The following is a 23,532-nucleotide window of genomic DNA, read 5'->3' as shown; positions in this document are numbered from 1 at the left end:
TATCATTTAAAGTTGACAAACCAGATAATTGAAGCTGTAACACTCATAAGTAGTATATCCTCATTGTGACTTGTGGCTTTTAACATTTTAATGTATCCTTCATTGTCTTGTCCATTTTTTCCTGAATTCTACCTTTTCAGATATGGATACTGTAATCTTTGTCTTCTGTGGTCCTACTTGCCCAGTCTATTTTTGCCCATCTCTTTTTATTTAGCTTCTGAATCACTTATTTTAGATGTGTCTCTTATAAATAACAGACAATAAGACATTGGTTTGTAAGCCAATCTGATATTCCTTCTAATAAGTAAGTCCTTTCACATGTTCTGATTTAACTTACATGCTTGGACTTAATATATTTACTGTATGATGGCATGTTTTCACTGTAATCTACTGCCTTTTTTTCACTCTTATGTTTTTCACTGTAATCTACTGCCTTTATTATTGTTTCTTCGAGCATTGATGGAGATTTACATTTTTATTCTAGTAATTATACTATGTATTCTATACTATTACTTTAAATAGTATAGTACACCTTTAATGCTCTAAATCTCCTTTTCCTTACTTACACTTCATATACTTGTTTTGTCAACTTTAAATAATGCTCTTTGACTTCTACATATTGCCTAAGCAACAAGGAGTTCTTTGTACTTTCCTCTTCCTCTCTCCCTTCTTTTTTGTTACTTCTGTCTTGTCAAAGCATATACCATTTGATACTATTTCATGTGATTAGACCTTGTGTCCCCACCCAAATCTCATCTTGAATTGTAATCTCCAGGTGTTGAGGGTGAGACCTGGTGGGAGGTGACTGGATCATGGGGGTGGTTTCTCCCATGCTGTTCTCATGATAGTAAGTTCTCACAAGAGCCAATGGTTTTATAAGACAGTTTTCCCTGCTTGCTCTCTTGTGCGTTCATGCTCTCTCTTTTTTGCCACCATGCGAAGGTCCTTGCTTCCCCTTCACCTTCTGCCATGATTGTAGGTTTCCTGAAGCCTCCCCAGCATGTGGAACTGTGAGTCAATTAAACCTCTTTTCTTTATAAATTACCCAGTCTTGAATACTATCTATTTATTTTTTATTTTTTTGAGACAGAGTCTCACTGTCGCCCAGGCTGGAGTGAAGTGGCACAATCTCGGCTCACTGCAATCTCTGCCCCCAGGTTCAAGCAATTCTCATGCCTCAGCCTCCTAAGTAGCTGAGATTACAGGGGTGTACCACCATACCCAGCTAATTTTTGTATATTTAGTAAAGATGGGATTTCACCGTGTTGGCCAGTATGGTCTTGAACTCCTGACCTCAGGTGATCTTTCTGCCTCAGCCTCCCTAAGTGCTGGGATTACAGACATGAGCCACCATGTCCGGCTGGGTACTATCTTTATAGCAGTGTGAGAATAGACTAACACTGTTCTTCCACCCTTATCCCCACTTCCATTTGGTCTCAGGTCTACAACCAAAGATATTCAATGGTCATATCCAGTCCTTTTGCTCGTTTCCCCAATCATCTCCTAGTTGGATGAAGCTTGTCTTTTAGTAGAATTCTAAGGAAGAAGTTGTGGGTACAATAGTCCCTGGGTTCTTGTGTAATTAAAACTTCTTCCTATATCCTTGATACTTAAAGGACAGCTTGGCGAAATATGAAATCCTCAGTTCATACTTTCTTTGAGTTTCTTGAAAAGGTTGCCCCATTGCTATCTCGCTTTGTTGAGAAGTCTGATGCCAACCAGATCTTTCCTTTGTAAGAGACTAGGTCTTTTGGCCTAGAAGCTTACATAGTTCTTTTCCTTTGGCTTCAAAGTATAGTTGGTAGGATATGTCTCAGAGCTCATCATTCTGGGTCAATATTCGAAGTAACAAGATAGACCCTTTCAAGATAAAGTTTCAGGTTTTCTTTTGTTTTCAGAAAGTTATTTTGGGTTTGAGTTTTAATATTTGAATTTTAAACATTAACTCTATTCCACTGCTTTATCTTTTGTCTTCATGAGTTCCAATTTTACCTGTATCATCTTTTCTTTGCCAATCTTCTTTATCTATCATTTTATTTCTGGGTCTTTTTAGCTCTTCCTTTAATATTGCTTTGTTTTGCTTCTCTTAGCTTTTCTTACTCCTACCTTCTACGTGCCTTAATGTACTTGTGACCATATCTATTTTCATTAAGATATAGTATAATTTAGTATTCATATCTGTGATGACTTATCTTTTTGTTCAAATTATTTCCCAAGCTCAGTCAGTTCTCTTCTCATATATGCTTGTAGCTTTTTCATTTTTATTCTGAGGTTTTAAATTTCTGATCTCTGGTGTCCTTTTATATCCACAATTATTTAATTTATTTTCAAATTCATGTTGAAGTGTTTTGTTACAGTTTACTGTTTCATGGTCCAAGACAGCCTTTTTCTGCCGGCCAATAATGTAAAATGTCTTTAAAAGTAATGTCTAGGGGGAGTTGTCTGTCTTCTTCGGAATCTTGGCCTTGCTGTCATATCTAATGGGCCGTTATCTTTAACCTCTTGCTTCCTTTGCCCCCTTTCATTCACCATGCCTCCAAAAAACACCACTCCCTTTCAAGATGGCTTCATCTCCATCAGAAGTGATGCCTTTGATCCCATTCATTTTCTAAGCCCCTTCCTTTTAACTTCCCACTAGCTACTGCTCTGATCCACCAGGTCTTAAACCTATCTGCAGGATTTTGTCACTCTGGGTGAGAACATGAGTATTTTGATTTAGCTGGAGTCTTGAGCTCAGTAAAGACCTGGGGCAGAAGAAAAGTCTGGAAGAGTCTGCAGGAGTCAGATCACAGAGGACTTTCTGTGGAGGCTTTTGCAATAATTTGAGCAAGGAATAGAGAGGTATAAAGTAAAACAGGAGGGATAAAGAAGAAGGAAAAAGGAACTCACTATACAAATATAGGAAGAAAACTCAAAGTGAGAATCACAACTTTTCAGCTGATGAAATACTCCAAAATAAAAAAGAAATCCAGAATTTGGGAAATTCTTCCAGAGAAATGACACAACTTCTTCAACAAGTGGACTGCAAGAAGAGAGAGGGAATGAGGGAGAAAAAGGGAGAGACGTTCTAAACTGTGCCACTTGGGAGATGGTCCCTCTCAGTGATCTGTGGGCACAGCTAAAAGGTGGGCACAGGAAGCATGTCCACCAGGCCCACCATTTGGGCGGGAGGTTGTGAATTATGCCAGGTGAGTTGGGGAGGGAGGACATAAAGGAGGGGGAGAGAACAGATGGTGAAAGGAGAGAATGGGGACAGCATGGAGAGGGTGAGCATGGGGCAAATAAGAGAGGCTCTGGGAGGCACCTCAGACAGCTGAAACAAGGAGGGCAGGGTGTGCGAGAGAAGAGGCTGTGGGGTTTGGATTGGGGGAGAGGATGGATGGTAGGATCAAGATATGGGGTGGGAGCGGCTGTGGGTCATGGTTTGGGGAGGACAGGGCAGAGAGTCAGGGTTGGAGAAAGAGATAGGATGAGGTTAGGGGGTGAGACAGGGCTTTGTCTCCCCCATTCTGCTGATTTGAGTCCCTAGATTAGCTTTAATTCTGCCTCTACAAGGGGAAAAGTCATAGTTTTTATCGGACATATCCTAGTCTTGGTGTTGTCCTGCTTCCTGGGATAAAAGACAGGAAAAGAGAGATGTTTTCCTGCCCTGGGGCACACGGGCACATGGGCACAAGGACACGAGTGCCTATCTATCTTCAGGCAGATGTGCTGAGGATGGCTTTAAAATGGTCCTGGACACTCCAAGGAGTCAGCAGGGGCAGGAAGAGCTGTTCAGAACAGGGAAGCGGATCCCTGCTGTCCGGGGCCATGTCTCCAAGTGGGGTCAGTAAATGTGGGCAGGCAGGGGCAACAGGGATGCCTGTTCACTCCAGAGGCCCCCAGGTCTGAGACAAGATTCTCTGCTCGAGTTTGGCGTACTGGGGGAGGAGGGCCTCGTAGACCTAGAAGAGCAGAAAAAGCAGTTTAGAACAGGGAGAGGGGAAATGCCTCTTACATCTGGTTGCACTGTGCAATTTAAAAGTTTTAAATTCTGTTTACTTGCAATTTAACTTTTTTGCTGGGCAAAAGAAAGAAAGCATCAATTCACAAAAGAGGAAATGCTAGGAGTTCTCAAATCTGTAGTTTAAGATATTTTAAACTATAAATTATGACAAGAAACTAATTTTATGATCAAATCTACAAAAGTTTTTTAAAAATTCTGGTGAGAGTACCTAGAAATGGCCGCCTCATTGCACAGCTGGTGAAAGTTGGTGATACAACTCTTTGGGAAATAGACTTGACTTTATATCTGTATTAAGGAGCCCATAGTGTGGGACCCAGTTATGCTACTTTGGTGAAGCTCTCCTAAGGAAATAATCCTAAATGTAGGATGCCAAGTCCGCCAAGGGTCTTCTTTGATACCACTGAACATTCAGACATATAAGACCACCATGAGCCAAGGGAAGACAGCCTGGAGAAACACAGTGGCGGCAGGTGCTCCTCTCAATGGAAGACCATGTAGCAGTCAATAGAGCAGTTCACACAGTTGTCCAGAAGAAGGTCTCTTTGCCTCCCAACCAGGTTACAGCCCAGGCAGAAAGAGTTGAGATCTGACCGTGTGCGGTGGCTCATGCCTGTAATCCCAGCACTTTGGGAGGCCAAGGCGGGTGGATCACTTGAGGTCAGGAGTTCAAGACCAGCCTGACCAACCTGGTGAAACCCCGTCTCTACTAAAAATACAAAAATTAGCTGGGTGTGGTGGCAGGCACCTGTAATCCCAGCTACTCAAGAGGCTGAGGCAGTAGAATCACTTGAACCCAGGAGGATGAGGTTTCAGTGAGCTGAGGTCGCACCACCGCACTCCAGACTGGGTGACAGAGTAAGACTCCGTCTCAAAAAAAAAAAAAAAAAAAAAAAAAAAAAGAGTTGAGATCCACATCATACAGATGAAAGAATGACCCTGGCTTCAAAACCTCATATGCCCTACAAACGTATCTCCTGTAACAGCTTAGTAGGTAGGAGGCATGTCTAGGAGGAGTCACTGTACTCAAGGAGGCCCTGAGGAAGACTTCTCACCAGGTAGTTATAGTTTTCTCGGTTCAGATGCAGTTTCCCAAGGAGAGGCCATTTTTACAAAAGCAATGTTGCCTAGTAAAACTGTTGATATTCCACTTTTATGAGATCTCAAGGAAAACAGAGCTAGAAAGTTAACCAAAGGTTAAATTCGCATGTAGAATAGGAATGTTATTGTTGTTGTTTTTTTAATCCTTTATCTAAGAAGAGTTAATTATAATTGAAAAACTAAAAGCGACTGTGCTAAGGCATGGAAAATGCTCAAGTAAACTGTGGTTCTGGCGAAAAATTTGCCAGACTTTTTTTTTTTTTTGTAGCGATGAGGCTGGTCTCCAACTCCTGGCCTCAAGTGATCCTCCTGTCTCAGCCTCCCATAGTGCTGGGACTATAGGTATGAGCCATCGTGCCTGGTCGACCCAGACAGAATATTATACAGTCATTAAAATGGTATGCATATACATTTTAAGAATGAAATATTTATGTTGAAATGTAGAAATTTTAAAGAAGCTACAAAATTATATATACAGTGTGCTTCCTTATAAGCCAAAACAAACAAAAAGCCCAACAGAGAAAAAAGACCAAAAAGAAGCACAAGCCCATTCTTACCCTTCTTTTAACCCCCTAAGCAGTTTTCCCTGTGGCTGTCCGTCTTACCTGAGAAATGCAGATGCACTTCAGGCGAGCACACGCTGTCTCACAGACAAACAACACTGAAGACCAAGGACCTGGATTTTCCTGGGACTCGCAAGTAAACATAAGCAGGAGCTCATGCCAACCCCATTCCTTCTTAATTTGGTTTAATTTGCTCCAAAGTTAAGTTGTGTTTTTTTATTTCTTGAGACAGGGTCTCGCCCTGTTACCCAGGTTGGAGGTGCAGTGGTGCAATCTTGATTCACTGCAGCTTCTACCTCCTAGTTTCAAGTGATTCTCATGCCTCAACCTCTCGAGTAGCTGGGACTACAGGTGTGCACCACCACACCCGGCTAATTTTTGTGTTTTTTTCTTTTTTAGTAGAGACAGGTTTTCACCATGTTGGCCAGGCTGGTCTGTAACTCCTGACCTCAGGTGATCCATCCGCCTCAGCCTCTGAAAGTGCTGGGATTACAGGCGTGAGTCACCACGCCCAGCTGGAAGTCAAGCATTTTAACAACTCATTATGCGACTGGGGCCTACTCGTGGTGCAGCTGCAGCAGCTCTGTCTGAGAAGGCTCAGGGACAGTTACACGGGGTGTCAGAGCCAGAGAGAGGGAGCCTGCTGGCTTCTAAGTCCACGATGAGTCTGTGCTGCCTAGAAGGACTTAGGGGGATAAATTTCTTTGCTCTTCCAAATGAGGGTGACACAGCTGATGTTCTGGTTCTACCCTGTGAACTATGTGTTTGTGAACTATGTACTTGGGAATAGACCCCATGAGTAAAATAAAGCAAAAAGATACCAGGTGACCCTTTATAAGGAGGCCCACAGGCGAGGAGCCTAAGGTTGTCCTAGCCTGTACTGGACATTAAGAAGTCAGAGAACAAAGGTAAGGGGTTTTGACTTCTCCCCATGGAGAAAACTGCAACGTTCAGCTGAGCCAAGGGAGAAAACATTCTTACTGCTTTGAGTTTCCGCTTGAGCACAAGCAGTGCTGTAGGTGCCACAGAAAGAATGAAGGATGTGGCCCTGCTCTCAAGGAGTTTAACTCTAGTCCACAAATGCAGTCTGCATATAAGTCGCATATGCTGACAATCACATAGACTGTCACTGCTTGCAACCCGCTGTTGGGAGGGCTTTTGAGGATTTGGATCCAACGGTAAAGGGTTCCATGAGTTGTCAGTGATTTCGGCCATGGGCAGGCCAGGGAGAGTGATGAGGCTCTCTCATCAGCTCAGGGGATACAGTTCCGAGGATCTGCCACTCCATACTCTACATGAGGCAGATGCTGCTGTGCTGCCCTAAAACTTTCCCCAATTACCTTCCTCCTTGCTGGCCTCCTTCTAGATAGAATGAAAGAGCCAGACCCTACCCTACTAGCCTTTCCTACAATCAGAATTGACCATCTATGACCAAGTGGTAGCCTGTTGGGGATGTGTGGGGTAGGGGAGGGATAGGCCAGTATTTTTCTCCCTGATGAGCAAGAGGTGTGTGAGGAGAGGCTGTCTGCCCAATGTCACCCTATGATCCCTGCCTTTGAACACAGCTGTGAAGACATGATGTTTGGGGCAGCTACAGCCATCCTCCTACCATGTGGAGCACATCCAGAGCTCCACTATCCAGTACAGTAGCCACAAGCCATGTATACCTTTGCATACTTGAAGCATGCCCAGAACTGTAAGTATTAAATGCACACCAAATTTCAAAAGCTTCATGCAAAAAAGGAAATGTAAAATATCATATTAGTAACTTTTTTTTTTTTTTGAGACAGGGTCTCTCTTGCCCAGGCTGGAGTGCAGTGGTGTGATCTTGGCTTACCGCAACCTCTACCTCCTGGGCTCAAGTGATGCTACCACCTCAGCCTCCAGAGTAGCTGGGATTACAGGCATGCACCACCACACCCAGCTAATTTTTTTATTTTTTGTAGAGACGGGTTTTTTGCCATGCTGCCCAGGCTGCTCTTGAACTCCTGGGCTCAAGCAATCTGCCCACCTCGGCCTCCCGAAGTGCTGGGATTACAGGTGCGAGCCACTGCGTCCAGCCCCACATTAGTAACTTTTCTATTTATTATATGTTGACATGACAATACTTCAGATATAGTGGATTAAATAAAATGTATTATTAAAATTAATTTTAATCATTTCTTTTTATTTTTACTTTTAAAATGAGGCAACCAGAATATTTTAAATGACATACGTGGCTCACATTATGTTCCCATTGTCCACTGCTGACCTGAGGAATTGCAGGGAACATGACCAGAGTTCTCATGTTGAACTACTGAACCAATTCTACCTCCAGATTTCCTGTTAGACTATAATGCCATTTCGGTCAAGGATTGTTTTTAAGCCTCACAATTAGTAGGTGAAAGGGAGGCAGGACAGATGTTGTACCCACTTCACAGATAAAAAACAAAGGTCTAGAGACAAGGAGTGCTGCTTAAGGTCTCATGGTGAAGGAGAAGCAGAATAAGAATCAGAACTTAAATGCCCTTTATCTCGACATCGAATCTTTTCAGTGTATCGAGTGGCCTCTCAAACATAAGAGAAAAGTGGCCTCTCACACACAACAGAAAAATTACAGATGCTTGGGCACACCTATGTGTGTGGTTTGTCTGGTCTCCTAGACAGCATGAGTTCCTACTTCCAAGATATGCTGGGAGACAATTCTTCATGGTGTTTCTACATGTGTTGTGACAGCTTTCATTTCAGACTATCTTTTCAAGGATGTTTGTAAAGCATAGAGACATATAGATAGTGTCTCCAGGGCAGAGACACTGGAGAGAGTGTTTGTCTGTTTGCTGACAAGAATAATAAGGACAATGTCTCCTTTGGGGGCAAAGTTTGGGCAGGTTTGCTCGCAGTTCCTTTACAAGGTTGGGAGTTTTCTACGCTCGGGATCATTTGGTTGTATCACAGCCTATTATGTGCACAGTATCCACCTGGGCCCACTTTGCATCACCCTGTGGAATTTGGAGACCAAGGGAAACTGATGCAAGCATGAAGCTCATGCTTCCTGATGAACCATGAGTTCATCATGGTTCATCATAATAAAGCCCTTTGTCTCTGATCCAGGAGTCCTGTGTCTTCTGCCTGCCACTACAAAACTGGCAGGCTCACCTGTTAGCTTGCAAGTCAGATAAATGTCAGAGCCTTCATAGTTCCTTACAAGATGCACCCACCCCTGCTGCTGGGCTGCCAGACCCTTCTGCAAACAGGTACAGTGGTGTGGTGGATGCTGTGGTATACCGTCCAGATTCACCTCAGGAATGAAGAACTTATTCTCCCAACTGCTGGGAGTGCTGCTGGCAGACAGCCCTCAGCTGCCCGCTTTGGAGATTGCTTTTGCTATAAAGAGCTGCCTCACCCCCTCCTGGGGTGGCCCACATGTGATGACTGATTGACATGGGGTATAAAGGCCCAGCCCCTTAGCCCAACTGGATAAAACTCTAAAGGTCACCTCAGCTTCAGAGCTTTCTGTAGGAATAGCTTAGGCTCCAGAAATTGCACTGCCGCTCACCTTCTCCCTCCGTCCAATCCTGTCTACTCCCTTTCCTTTCTACAGTTGTGGATTCCAAGAGCAACTCCTCCCACTCCCATAAACCTCATATATCTTAGCTGACATCTCAGACTCTGCTTTCTGAGGAACCCAACCTGCAACAAGTGAGGTCTGCCTTCACAGGGGTTTCCTGGCCTGGGTGACTGCACAGCTATCTTGGGTCTAGACTTGAGATTTGAGTGCTAGAAATCCAGCATGTCTTGAGTTTCAGTGACGGATCCTTCCAGTAGCTTTTATAGCCCAGTGACATGGAAGGGCCCACCGTGAGGCATACGAAGCAATAAAAATATGCCCAGCAATCCATCTGACCCTGGCTGTAAAATCAGCAGCATCTGTGACTTGCAGCAGACAACCTGGCTCTTTTGCTCCATTTTCTTGATAATTTCAATAAAGCAGAATTTCTCCTTTAGTTGAGTACATCAAGTTCAATGTAGGTGACCTGTTGGTGGGGGAAAAAACCCTAGCGAGCTTTCATAATGCAAATGTTATAAACAAATTCTGATGGTCTCTCACCTGAGAAGCTCCCAGGCTTGGGGTAGCAGCTAGTCTGGGATTTGGAGCTAACTTCACAACCTCTGAAAAGGGCACATCTCTTCCACCTGCAAGACCTAGAAGGGAAAACTCACTTCATGTTAGTGCACGTTGCAAATGAAGACGTTAACCATAAACACCATGAAGGATCTCACTGGGGTGGCAAACTCTTCTAAAACTGGATTATAGTGGTGTGTGCCTGTAGTCCCAGCTATCTGGGAGGCTGAGGTAGGGGTGGGAAGATCACCTGAGCCTAGGAGGTGGAGGCTGCAGTGAGCCATGACTACATCACTGCACTCCAGGCTGGACAACAGAGACCATGTCTCAAACAAAACAAAACAAAACCTCAGCATAGAAATAAAGGAGAAAGAAGAAGTTTTTGTTTGTTTGTTTGTTTGTTGTTTGTTTGTTTGTTTGTTTGTTTTTTGAGATGGAGTCTTGCTCTGTCGCCAGGCTGGAGTGCAGTGGCGCGATCTTGGCTCACTGCAACCGCTCACTATAGCCTCCACCTCCCGGGTTCAAGCTATTCCCCTGCCTCAGCATCCCGAGTAGCTGGGACTACAGGCATGTGCCACCATGCCCAGCTAATTTTTTTTGTGTGTGTGTATTTTAGTAGAGACGGGGTTTCACCCTGTTGGCCAGGATGATCTCGATCTCCTGACCTTATAATCTGCCCACCTTGGCCTCCCAAAGTGCTGGGATTACAGGTTTGAGCCACTGCGCCTGGCCGAAACGTCAGGAAGTTTAAAAAAAAAAAAAAGAGAAAGTAAGAAACAGAGAAAGGAAGGAAGGAAGGAAGGAAGGAAGGAACGAAGGAACAAAAGAACGAACGAAAAAAGGCAGGCAGACTCATGGGTAAGTGTGAATAAAAGCCAATATGATGTTAAATGTACTTAATACAAGAATCTGGAAATAAATTCCCAAGTGATCTTGATATAGGATGTGGCATGAGGCGGGGTGAGGTAAATGGGGTGGGGAGAGAATAAAAGGGTAAGAGGTTAATTATTTATTTATTTATTTTTAGATGGAGTCTCGCTTTGTCACCTAGACTGGAGTGCAAAGGTGTAGTCTTGGCTCACTGCAACCTCTGCCTCCCAGGTTCAAGCAATTCTCCTGCCTCAGCCTCCTGAGTAGCTGGGACTACAGTCGTGTGCCCCCACACCCAGCTAATTTTTGTATTTTTAGTAGAGACGTGGTTTCACCATACTAGCCAGGCTGGTCTTGAACTCCTGACCTTGTGATCCACCTGCCTCGGTCTCCCAAAGAGCTGGGATTACAGGCATGAGCCACCACACCCTGCCAAGGTTAATTATTAAGAGAAGGATATGTTGCCTGATTAATTCTCAACGTTGATAGAAAAATATAAGCTTAGGCCGGGTGTGGTGGCTCACACCTGTAATCCCAGTACTTTGGGAGGACAAGGGTGGATCATGAAGTCAGGAGATCGAGACCATCCTGGCTAACACGGTGAAACCTCTCCTCTATTAAAGATACAAAAAATTAGCTGGTCGTGGTGGCGGGTGCCTGTAGTCCCAGCTACTCGGGAGGCTGAGGCAGGAGAATGGTGTGAACCCAGGAGATGGAGCTTGCAGTGAGCGGAGATTAAGCCACTGCCCTCCAGCCTGGGTGACAGAGCAAGACTCTGTCTCAAAAAAAAAGAAAAGAAAAGAAAAGAAAAATATAAGCTGAAATAGGTAGGTTAAAAAGTTAAGAACATGAAAAGAATAGAACCACTTGGGCTGCTACAGGAGCTCCCTGAACAGGCAGGAGGCAGGGCAAATTGATCCAACTTGAAGGACGAATGCCCTTGCGGGTATGTGCTGCTCCCGCCAGAACTCGCCTAGATCAGGGAGCTACCCTTAATGCCCAGAATTTCAGCAAGGCCTCCATCAGGGCAACAGGGCTCCATGGCGCTGTCCAGGGTCCTGGACTGCTTGGGCCTGAAGTCTTCCCCTTTGTTTCAACTTTTGTTCTGCTGAAAAGACGGATCTGGACTTCGTCCACCTCTCCTGCTCTCTAGCTGTCCAGACCCATGCCCACGTGCCCTCAACCATGCCCAGTGTTCTTTCCCCGTGTCCCTGTGCTGACCTTAACTCTGACCAGACTTCATTCAGTTAGGACCCAGCCTCTTTTTCCCCATTTTAAGGAAAGAATAAAGGAAAACAGAGTATGGGTTGGTTCTCACCTGCTGGGTGCTAGAAAAATGAAGCTGAAGTCCCCAAGACTCCAACGTCCCCAAAGACTGGGAACACCTCACTCTCCCCTTTCCACCCTCCTCAGCCCACCCTATGTCCTGGCCACTTCCAGAGACAGCTGTCTCCCTCCATCGACCTACCATGAAAAGCTCGGTATGCAGAACCCACACAGGCTGAGTTGGCAGTGTCTATAACATACACCGGGGCACCAAACACATCTGCAAGCACCTGAAAAGGACACAGAGGTTCTACTGTGGTGAGCCACTCCTCAGAGGGAACACAGATATTGTGGGATGCACTTTCCAAGCTCTCTCCCTCATATGTCTCCTGACCCCTTCCATTCCACCTCGACTGCCTTAAGAGGAGTACACTTGGTCATGCTACCCTGGTGACAATAGTCAGGATGACCTGGGGAAAGTCCCTAGTGGAGGGCCACAGCTCCCCAGGCTGTCCCTGTACTTTTTAGCCATTTCACCAAAGACAGCAGAAGATTTAGGAAGTATGCTTAGCAAATGGCACTGACCTAGGGCTGGAGACAGCTGGGTATTAGACTAATATTAACAAGCCCAAACAAACCCAAACTAACAAAGGCATGTTTCAAGGGGATAGTGGTGAAGTTTCCCATTTAGGTTCAAAAATAAATTGCATACATTTCAAATGGAGGACCTGTACTAAGAGGAGTTCACATGGAAAGAACTTGCGGGAGGTCTTAGTTGACCAGAGATATTGTAGTAGATGCCACTGATGCCTACACAGATCCCCCTCACTGGACCATTGTGCATCCTGCCCCAGCTGCTGTGAGTACTGGCTATTAATGGCTTGCAGCACTACTTCCTCAAGAAAGCTGACCTTGGCTTAGCATAGGCCACTGCTCACAGGAAATTTACTCACCCTCTCTAAGGTGTCCTGTTGGCCCCTTGTCGCAAGGTAAAACCAGCTCTGTGGTATAATTCATGTTCTAGAGCCCTATCTCCCCACCAGGATGGAGGTGAAGTAGACTCCAGACAAGACCATATCCTCACTTATCCTTCTTCCTCTGCACTACCCTGAGTCCCACACTTCCTTCTTCCTGGGAGTAGTCTCTCAACAAACTGCTTATAGAAGAATTCCCATTTCAGGCTTTGTTTCTAGAAAATCTTACCTAAGATAGGTAATCACAAGCGAACAGCTAATACAATTACTCTAACAGTTAAGGCAGCCCCAGGCTACATCCAAAAATGCACAATGTCCCCATAACAGGATCTGACAGCCCCACAGGTGACAGTCTGAGAGTCAGACATCTGCAGGTTGATTCTACTTTTGGTCATATGTTTCTGGCATAATGAAGGACCAGAAGGACAGTAACAGTCTGGCAACTGTGTTACAAGAGGACTAGTTGGAGAATCAGCGATGGTTAAATTGGAAGGCAGAGGCCTTGAGGAAGACAAGAACACTGGCATCAGATGTGAGAAAGTTTGCCATGTGGAAGAACAGGTACTTTCCATGTGACTCCAGAGGACATGCTGGTGTCAGACAGTGGATTGTACACAGCCATAGAATTCAACTGCATGTGAGACAGATCCCACTCACAGTGTGAGCTGTAAGGCAACAGAGTTGCTTCCTGGAGAGTGTGAGCTAAGAACTCCCCATTCCTGCAGGAGTGGGAATGGAGACTGTACTTCCTGTTGAGTCTCTGGCTCTTAGAAGTAGCAGACATAAGAAAATGTGGCACATATATACCATGGAATACTACGCAGTCATAAAAAAGGATGAGTTCGTGTCCTTTGTAGGGACATGGATGCAGCTGGAAACCATCATTCTCAGCAAACTATCACAAGAACAGAAAACCAAACACCGCATGTTCTCACTCATAGGTGGGAATTGAACAATGAGATCACTTGGACACAGGAAGGGGAATATCACACACCAGGGCCTGTTGTGGGGTGGGGGAGGAGGGAGAGATAGCATTAGGAGATATACCTAATGTAAATGACGAGTTAATGGGTGCAGCACACCAACATGGCACATGTATACATATGTAACAAACCTGCACGTTGTGCACATGTACCCTAGAACATAAAATATAATATAAAAAAAAAAAGAAAAGAGAAAAGCATGCATCAGAATGTATATTTACTCTTCAATTTTCTTAGTGTACTGTCCATGTAGGCAAATAAAATTTGGCGCACACACAAAAAAAAGAAGTAACAGACATGGGAGAGGCCATGGTGTAGGGCCCACTACCAACACTTACCTGTAAGATGTCTCTATTGTGAGATGCTCCTCCTGTGGCCAAAATCTTTGTCTTGGACACTGCAAAGGAAAAGAAAAAAAGTGAAATAGCTATGCCAGTTCTCCTGAGGCAGAAAGGGCTGTTTGTGCAGAGTTCTTCAGCTACAGAGGGTTCATGATGGGCCAATGTCTCCCACTTATCACACAGGAATCTGGTAGAGATCCAAAGGTGGCTCTGTGCGTGTAGGCCTGTCACATTCATTTGCTTGTGAGGTTGCTGCCCCACTCACCTTAACTGTCTTTAATAATTTTTTTTGTTTTAAATATCTCAACAAAACAGGAGTAGAAGGTAACTTCTTTAAAGATAAAAGTCATATATCCACAACTTATAACAAATGTCATTCTTAACAGATTTAGAAGCACTTTCTTTCAGAATGGTGTACCAGCCAGATTCCAAAATGGCCTCCACATAATCCCTCCCTCCTGATATTCACACCTTCAAGTAGTCCCCTCTCACATTCAATAGGGCTGACTTGTATACCCAATAGAACCTTGTGTAAATGATGGAGTATGAAGTCCAAGACTAGATGATAAAAGACATTGAGGCTTCTATCTCGCTCTGACACAGATCACGCTTTCTTGGATCACTCACTTTGGGGGAAGCTAAGTGCCACATCCTGAAGACACTCAATCAGCCCTAGGGAGAGGTTTACATGGGAGGGGACAGAGGCCTCCTGCCAACAGTCATGCAAGTGAGCCAGCAGGGAAGCAGATCTTCCAGCCTCAGTCAAGCCTTCAGATGACTGCAGCCCCAGATGACATTATGACTGCAACCTCAGGAGATATCCTCAATCAGAATCACCCAACTATGCTGAAACCAAATTCTTGACCCAAAGAAATTGTATTAGAGAGTCAACATTTATTACTGTTTTAAGCTGCTAAATTTTGAGATAATTTGTTACACGGCAATAGATAACGAATACAACTACAAACAAAACAAAGATTCACAGTATCCAGTCCACTGTTTAACACAGTATCAGATCTACCAGTCAATGCCACAAGATAACAAAAGCAACTAAAATGTTTAAGCATTGAAAGAAAGGAAAACAAAACTGTCATTTGCAGACAATAGTCCATCTACTTGGAAAAAATAAAGAATAAGCAAACTAATAAAACTAACAAGAGTTTAATAAGTTTGCCAGATACAAAATCAACTTATAATAACCAATGGCATTTCTAATAATAATCAACTAGCAAACGTGATAGAAAATAAATTATCATTCACAACAGCAACCAGAAATGTAAGGTAGCCTTACATATAAGGGAATAACTTAACAAAGAATTCAAAAGTCTCTATGAAGAAAAAGTTGAAATTGCTGTTAAAGTACAAAAAAGAATATCTAAATAAATTAAAAGATATTCCATGGTCTTGAATGAATATGAAGTAATATTATAAACATGTCAATCTTTTCCAATTAATGTATACATTCTATTCAACCTAAATAAAATTCCAACTGGACTCTTTTAAGGAACTAGACCAATTTCTTATATTTATGGAAAAATGAAAATTTATAAACAGCTCAGACAGTATTTTAAAAAGAAAAGCAAGGAAGGGATAATTGCTATACTACATATTAAAACATTATTATGGGCTGAAGTGTGTCTACCCTAAATTTATATGTGGAAGTCCTAAACCCCAGTATCTCAGAATGTGAGTGTATTTGAAGATAAAGATAAAGACAGATATTACCTCTTTAAAGAGGTAATTAAGATAAAAATGAAGTCATTAGGGGTGGGCCCTAATCTAGTAGGACTGATGTCCTTATGAGAAGAGAAAATGAAGACACAGGGACACACACGAGGAGACACAGGAAGAAGATGGCCATCTACAAACTAAGGAAAGAGGCCTAACAAGAAATCAACCCTGCTGACACCTTGATCACAGACATTTAGCCTCCAGAACTGTGAGAAAATTAATTTCTGTTGCTGAAGCCACCCATTCTGTGGCACATTCTTATGGCAGCCCTAGCAACTAATGCAAACATACTACAAAGCTACAATAATACAACAGGTTTTCTGCCCCAAGAACAAGACCCAACAAACCCATGAAGTAGAAACAGGAGTGCAGGTCGGGCACCGGGGCTCACGCCTGTAATCCCAGCACTTTGGGAGGCCAAGGCAGGCAGATCGCTTGAGCCCAGGAGTTTGAGACTAGCCTGGGCAACATGGCAAGACCCTGCCTCTACAAAAAATATTTAAAAATTAGCCAGGCATGGTAGCACGTGTCTGTAGTCCTAGCTACTTGGGATGCTGAGGCGGGAGGAACACTTGAGCCCAGGAGGTGGAGGTTGCAGTGAGCTGAGACCACGCCACTGCACTGCAGCCTGGGCAGCAAAGTGAGACCTTGTCTCCAAAAAAGGAAAAAAAAAAAAATGAAAGTGAGTACAGAGAAAGACCCATGTATATATAGGAACTGGATAAATGATAAAGAGGGCACTACAAGTAATGGGGTAAAACAGACCACTTAGTAGACAGTGTTTGGAAAACTGGACCAATATGTGGAAAAAATTAAATTGGATCCCAAGTTACACCATTCGCAACGACTCCAGATGAATCAAAGTCCTAAATGTGGAAGGTAAAATTGTAACATCAACAGGAGAAAAATAAAACAGTACTTCTGTGATACTGGAGTAGGGGGAAAATATCTTAAACAATACCTCAAAAGCATAAAATGTAAGATGAAACATTGATGAATTTAATCAAAATTCTGTTAAATTGCTGACACTATAAATAAGCAACAGACAAATGAGAGATATCTGCAACAAAAAACTGTCAACAACCTAATATTCAAAGTATACAATAAACTCCTGCAAATCAGTAAGATAAACATAGGAAATCAAATAGATAAATGGGAAAGGATGTACACAGCCAATTCAGAGAAAGAAACCAGTTACAAAGAGCTGTTCAAAATCATTATTAATTGGCTGGGCGTGGTGGCTCATGCCTGTAATCCCAGCACTTTGGGAGGCCAAGGTGGGTGGATCACCTGAGGTCAGGAGTTTGAGATCAGCCTGGTCAACATGGTGAAATCCTGTCTCTACTAAAAATACAAAATTAGCTGGGCGTGGTGATGTGCACCTGTAATCTCAGTTATTCGGGAGGCTGAGACAGGAGAATCACTTGAACCGGGAGGCGGAGGTTGCAGTGAGCTGAGATCGCGCCATTGCACTCCAACCTGGGCAAAAAGAGTGAAACTCCAGCTCAAAACAAAATGAAACAAAACAAAATCATCATTAATTAAGAAAACACAAATTAAACTGACACTGAGATACCAGTTTGCACCCATCAGACTGGCAACAGATTTAAAGGTTGTTGCTGTGAAGTGTTGGTGGGGATATGGGAAAGAAGAATCCTCAAACTGCTGCTGAGAGTATATGACCGACTTCATGACAGCAGGGGTCTCAAGCTCCTTCCCTCCACTCCCTCACACACAGCAGCAGAAGCAGCAGCAGTATTCGTCCCCAAGCTAAAGTAAAGAATTGCTCATTAGTGAAAGTGGGCTACTAGCTGGGGGGGGTGCTGGGGGCACCGAGTGAAGAGGAACTTGAAATGACACTGAGCAGCAGGCATGGAGACAAACATGAAAAGTAGCTCCACTCATCACAGAAAAAGGCTGGATTCCTCTTCTAACCAGAATAAAATCCTGCTTATTTTGGGTTGGATAATTCTTTTTGTGAGGGATCATCCCATATATTGTAGAACATTTAAGCAGAATCCCCAGAATGCTATGTCCTCACATGGCTGAAAAGCAGAAAACAGTGAACTCACTCCTGAAAGCACCTTTATAGTGGCATTAACACCTAAGAGCCCTCATGACCTAAACACCTTCCATCAGGCCCATCTCCCAACACTGTCACCTTAGGGATTAAGTTTTCAACATGTGAATTTGGGGAGACACGGTCAGGCCACAGAAAATGGATAAATGGTTGTATAATCATGTGATGGAATATCAGAGTGCAATGAAAATTAACAGCTAATAGCCATCTATGCCTGTTAACATGAATGAATTCATAAATATGACATTGAGCTAAAGCAGCAAGTCACAACACATGTAGTATAATTCCATATATTATGAAGTTCAGAAAGGGCAAAAAACCACAGTGTATTTAAAGGAATGCATACACAGCTGACAAAGCCATAAAGAATTCCAGGGAAATGATAATACAAAAATCTGGATAGAGAGGGGAAGATGAGGATATAGTGGAAGAGGAGCACAGCAAGATTCTAAGGTTCTAGCAATGTTCTATTTCTTTTTTCTTTTTTCTTTTTTTTGCTGAGACGAAGTCTCGCCATGTCACCCAGGCTGCCGTGCAATGGGGCGATCTTAGCTCACTGCAAGCTCCGCCTCCTGGGTTCAAGTGATTCTCTCACCTCAGCCTCCCGAGTAGGTTATAAATGTTCACCACCATGCCCGGCTAATTTTCGTGTTTTACCATTATTTTTGTATTTTTTGTAGGGACAGGGTCTTACTTTGTTGTCCAGGTTGGTCTCAAATTCTTGAGCTCAAGCAGTCCACCTCCTGCCTTGGCCTACTGAAGTGCTAGGATTACAGGCATGAGCCACTATGCTCAGTTTATTGTGAAAAATATCATGTATACGGCAGAGTATATGTATCTCACAGCTAATTATAAAACATATTGATAAACATCTGATGATCAGCACTCGGGTTAAGAAATAGAACATCAGCCAGGCGCAGTTACTTACACCTGTAATCCCAGCACTTTGGGATGCCGAGGCAGGCGGATCACTTGAGGTCAGGAGTTCAAGACCAGCCTGGCCAACATGGTGAAACCCTGCCTCTACTAAAAATACAAAAATTAGCCAGGTGTGGTGGTGGGCACCTATAATCAGCTACTCAGGAGGCTGAGGCAGAAGAATCGCTTAAACCCAGGAGGCAGAGGTTGCAGTGAGCCAAGAATGCACCACTGCACTCCAGCCTGGGTCACAGAGCAAGCGAAACTCCATTTTAAAATAAATAGATAAAAATAAAAAATAAAAATAAATAGTAAAATAATAATAATAATAACAAACCTTAATCTAATAAAAGACATATAGTTCCACTTCCAGCTAAGATGATAATAGTCAAGAAAGAACACACTTGTGCTGTAACAATGACAGAATGGAATAAACAACAACCAGAGTATCATATTTTTGTTTGAAGCTGTCGAAAAATTATAAATTCAAGAAGTCTAAATAAAATAAATTCCAGAATGAGATGAGCCCTTAAGTGCTGATTCATACCTGCAGCATGGGAAACATGAAGAAGTAAGACTCTATAGACAGATAAACTTTGCTAGAAAAGAAGAGCAACTACATTTGGGCTGGTATGGAGGACTGAAATCTGGAAGAGTCTCCAATACAGAGCTAGTCCTCCCCACCCACCAATTGTCTCCAATGAACTACTATGGAAGCAGTGATGTGGAAGTGAGGGAAGAGCTGGAAAACAGAGAAAGAGCTCTGTAATCTCAGTGGTTAGGTCCCAAAGACTTGATGGAGGGAGGGACCTGATCCTGCTGATCCTGACCCAAGACACTGCAACGACTGGTGAACTAAAACTAACTAGCACTGATCCAACCCCTGATTAAACAAAAAAGACCACCACCTCACCCTCACTTCCTGATAGAAGGGCAGGCCTTTTCTGCAGGTAAACATTAGCTATTTATTTAACAACTGCATGTGAATCTACAATTATCTCAAAAGTAAAAGGGTTAAAAATTAGCCACTTTAGTCAACACTGTACTTTTAAACACAACGTACAGCATTCAACCAAAATTAAATAGCATTTTAAGAAGCAGGAAATGGGAGTAAAATAGTAAATAGAAGCAGACTCTCAGATGAATTAGCAGATAGGAGCTTTATAATAATTATAAATATGATATAAAGTCAGAGGAAAAGATGAACAAAATGAAAATATTTTCATATCAAAATATGAAAATTTCAGCAGACAAATAAGAAAATATAAAAGAATGAAATGGAAATTCTAGAAATAGAAAAAATATAATATCCAAAATGAATTTGTTAGATGAACTTAATAGCAGACTGAATACAGCAGAAACATGAATAAAAAGAGGTGTGACATAAATTGTCCATCTGAAGGCCAGGCACAGTGGCTCATGCCTGTAATCCCAGCACTTTGAGAGGCTGAGGCAGGTGGATCACCTGAGGTCAGGAGTTTAAGACCAGCTTGCCTAACATGGTGAAACCCCATCTCTACTAAAAATACAAAAAATTAGCCGGATGTGGTGGTGCTTGCGTGTAGTCCCAGCAACTCAGGAGGCTGAGGCAGGAGAATTGCTTGAGACTGCCAGGTGGAGGTTGCAGTGAGCCGAGATCATGCCACTACACTCCAGCCTGGGCAACAGAGCAAGACTCTGTCTCAAAAAAACAAAACATAATAAAAACAAAAAATGAAATTGTCCAACTGAAGCAGGGAGAGAGAAAAAAAAAAAGAACAGTGAGTCAAAGTCCTAAGGGACAACAGCAAATGTGTAACTGAAGTCCAGAGGAAAGGAAAGAGGGAATAGGGAAAAATAAATATTTGAAGAAATAATGGCTAAGAATTTTCCAAAACTGATGAAAGAGATTAACCCACAGATCCAACAAGCTCAGTGAATCACAAAGAGGACACATACAAAATAATAATAATAATTAAAAAACCCTTACTTAGGTATATATCATAATCAAACTGCTGAAAATCAAAGATTAATAGAAAAATTTTAAATCAGCCAGAGAAGAAAACCCCATTACATTCAGGAGAACAACACTAAGGACAGCTAATTTCTCATCTGAAACATTAGAAAACGATGAAATGACATTTTCAAAGTGGTGAAAGTAAAAAGTGCCAACCTAGAATTCCAAAACAGAAAATATTATTTGAATATGAAGTAAAATAAATACGTTTTCAGGCCGGGCGTGGTGGCTCACGCCTGTAATTCCAGCACTTTGAGAGGCCGAGGTGGGCAGATCACGAGGTCAGGAGATCAAGACCATCCTGGCTAACACGGTGAAACCCCGTCTCTGCTAAAAATACAAAAAAATTAGCCAGGCATGGTGGCGGGCGCCTGTAGTCCCAGCTACCCCAGAGGCTGAGACAGGAGAATGGCGTGAACCCGGAAGGCGGAACTTGCAGTGAGCCGAGATCACGCCACTGTACTCCAGCCTGGGCAATGAGCAAGACTCCATCTCAAAGAAAATAAAATAAAATAAAATAAATATGTTTTCAGAAAAAGTAAAACTTAAGAGAATCCACCTTTTCTTTTTTTCTTTTTTTTTTTGAGAAGGAGTCTCGCTCTGTCGCCCAGGCTGCAGTGCAGTGGCCGGATCTCAGCTCACTGCAAGCTCTACCTCCCGGGTTTACGCCATTTTCCTGCCTCAGCCTTCCGAGTAGCTGGGACTACAGGCGCCCGCCACCATGCCCGGCTAGTTTTTTGCATTTTTTTGTAGAGACGGGGTTTCACCGTGTTAGCCAGGATGGTCTCGATCTCCTGACCTCATGATCTGCCTGTCTCGGCCTCCCAAAGTGCTGGGATTACAGGCTTAAGCCACCGTGCCCAGCTGAGAATCCACTTCTTACAGATGTTCTACATTCCTTCCTGAAGCTCTGACTTTCCATCTGGTATGATTTTCCCTTTAGCCTGGGAAACTTCTTTAGCTGTTTTTGTAGTGCAAGCATGTTGGTAAAAAAATTCAAGAGTATAATATTAGTGCAAATCAGACTTTTCAAGTTAAGGATTTCAATTTAAAATCAATTAAAAGTGTATAGCTTAAAAGCCAACAGAGAAGATAAAATGGAATACTAAACATTGCTCAGTTAATCCAAAATAAGACAGGAAAAGAATAAGGAAGAAAAAAGAACATGTAGAACAAAAGAAAAGAAAAAGCAAAATTGATATGTAATCCATTTTGTAAATGGATGGATTGAAAAAAATAAAAAATAAATGGATGGATTGGATTAAATCCAATCATTTCAATAATTACATTAAATGTAAATGGACTCTTCCCTTTAAAAATATTTATTGCCTGCCTACCTTCCTACCTTTCTTTTTTTTCTTCCTTCCCTAAAAAGCCATTAGACAGGCAAACAGAAGTGCCTCAAGGGCCACATGTAAGTACATAACCAGAGTGGGGCAGATCCAAGAGGCTGCTGGAGAGAGGCCACAGAGACAACACAAATAAAGGTAAGTAGAGAAGCCAAAATGGGGCCTGCATGTCAAGGAGGCAGCAATCTGGAGGGATCAGAAGAATCAACTTTGTCACTGTTAGGATAAGATACAAATGTGGGAAGGAAGACAGCCAGAATGAACCCCATGGTGTTGGACTGGAAGTGGAGTGTATAGGGTTGAACTCACGTTTTTCAACACATGGAGAAGTAGATAGACAGATAAATAGAAAGGCAAATGTGTCTATAGATACAGACTTATATATATGATGCTGTTCCCAGCCCCTTTCAGTGGGCTGAGCTGGGAAATATTAGGATATATATATATATTAGGATATATATGTATGTAGATTTATACATATACATGTACACTATATATACTCTATACACTACATATACTCTATACACTATACACTCCCCTTCCAGTCCAAAGGTCCATTCTGGCTTTCTTCCTTCCCATATTTGTATCTTATCCTAACAGTGACAAAGTTGATGCTTCTGATCCCTCCAGAATATACATATACATATATATGTATATGTATATATCTACATACATATATATCCTAATATATATATATCCTACTATTTCCCAACTCAGCCCACTGAAAGTGGCTGGGAACAGCATCATCCCAGTAGCAATGAGCATCCAGAGACAGCATCCAAACATCTCTCCCCACTCAAAGGAGTCAGGGCTCCTTGGATAAATGGAAGATTACAGGGCTGATCCAAGGAAAAAACAAGATGAGCCTTGAAACTTTTTGTTTTAGACAGTTCGCTCTGCCGCCCAGCTGGAGTGCAGGCAGATCTCAGCTCACTGCAAGCTCCGCCTCCGTTCCCCATTCTCCTTGCCTCAGCCTCCGATAGCTGGACTACAGGCGCCCGCCACCTCGACCGGCTTAGTTTTTGTATTTTTATAGAGGACAGGGTTTCACCGTTACCAGGATTGGTTTCCGATCTCTGACCCGGATCCGCCGTCCGCCTTCCCAAAGTCTGGATTACTAGGCTGGGATTACAGGCTTGAGCCACCGCGCCCGCCGAGTCTGAAACTTTTTTTATGCTAGAAGCTATGGAAATGCTCAAGGAATGATGGAAGATATACCAAAAGGACAAGGGGCCAGTTCACTCATTGGTGCATA

The 23,532-nt window shown here is 43.0% G+C and overlaps 1 protein-coding gene across 4 annotated transcripts in view; it reads right to left on the bottom strand.

The window, feature by feature from the left end:
- Positions 1-2,298: 2,298 nt before the first annotated feature.
- The window catches only part of XYLB (xylulokinase), a 67,934-nt gene continuing 46,700 nt past the window's right edge, over positions 2,299-23,532 (bottom strand). For 3 of the 4 annotated variants that reach the window (XM_017847417.1, XM_017847414.1, XM_017847416.1), the window contains 4 exons: positions 14,201-14,259; positions 12,108-12,195; positions 9,755-9,849; positions 3,552-3,944 (listed from right to left, as the gene is read on the bottom strand). In XM_017847417.1, coding sequence (XP_017702906.1) covers positions 3,867-3,944; positions 9,755-9,849; positions 12,108-12,195; positions 14,201-14,259 — 320 coding nt within the window. In that variant the 3' untranslated portion in view covers positions 3,552-3,866. Of the gene's footprint in view, positions 3,945-9,754; positions 9,850-12,107; positions 12,196-14,200; positions 14,260-23,532 lie in introns of all 4 variants that reach the window. The other variant, XM_017847413.1, reaches the window with a different exon arrangement.

The sequence above is a fragment of the Rhinopithecus bieti genome, unplaced genomic scaffold, assembly GCF_001698545.2.
Source record: "Rhinopithecus bieti isolate Rb0 unplaced genomic scaffold, ASM169854v2 scaffold_30015, whole genome shotgun sequence".
NCBI lineage: Eukaryota > Metazoa > Chordata > Mammalia > Primates > Cercopithecidae > Rhinopithecus > Rhinopithecus bieti.
This window is presented reverse-complemented; position numbering and strand designations above follow the sequence as displayed.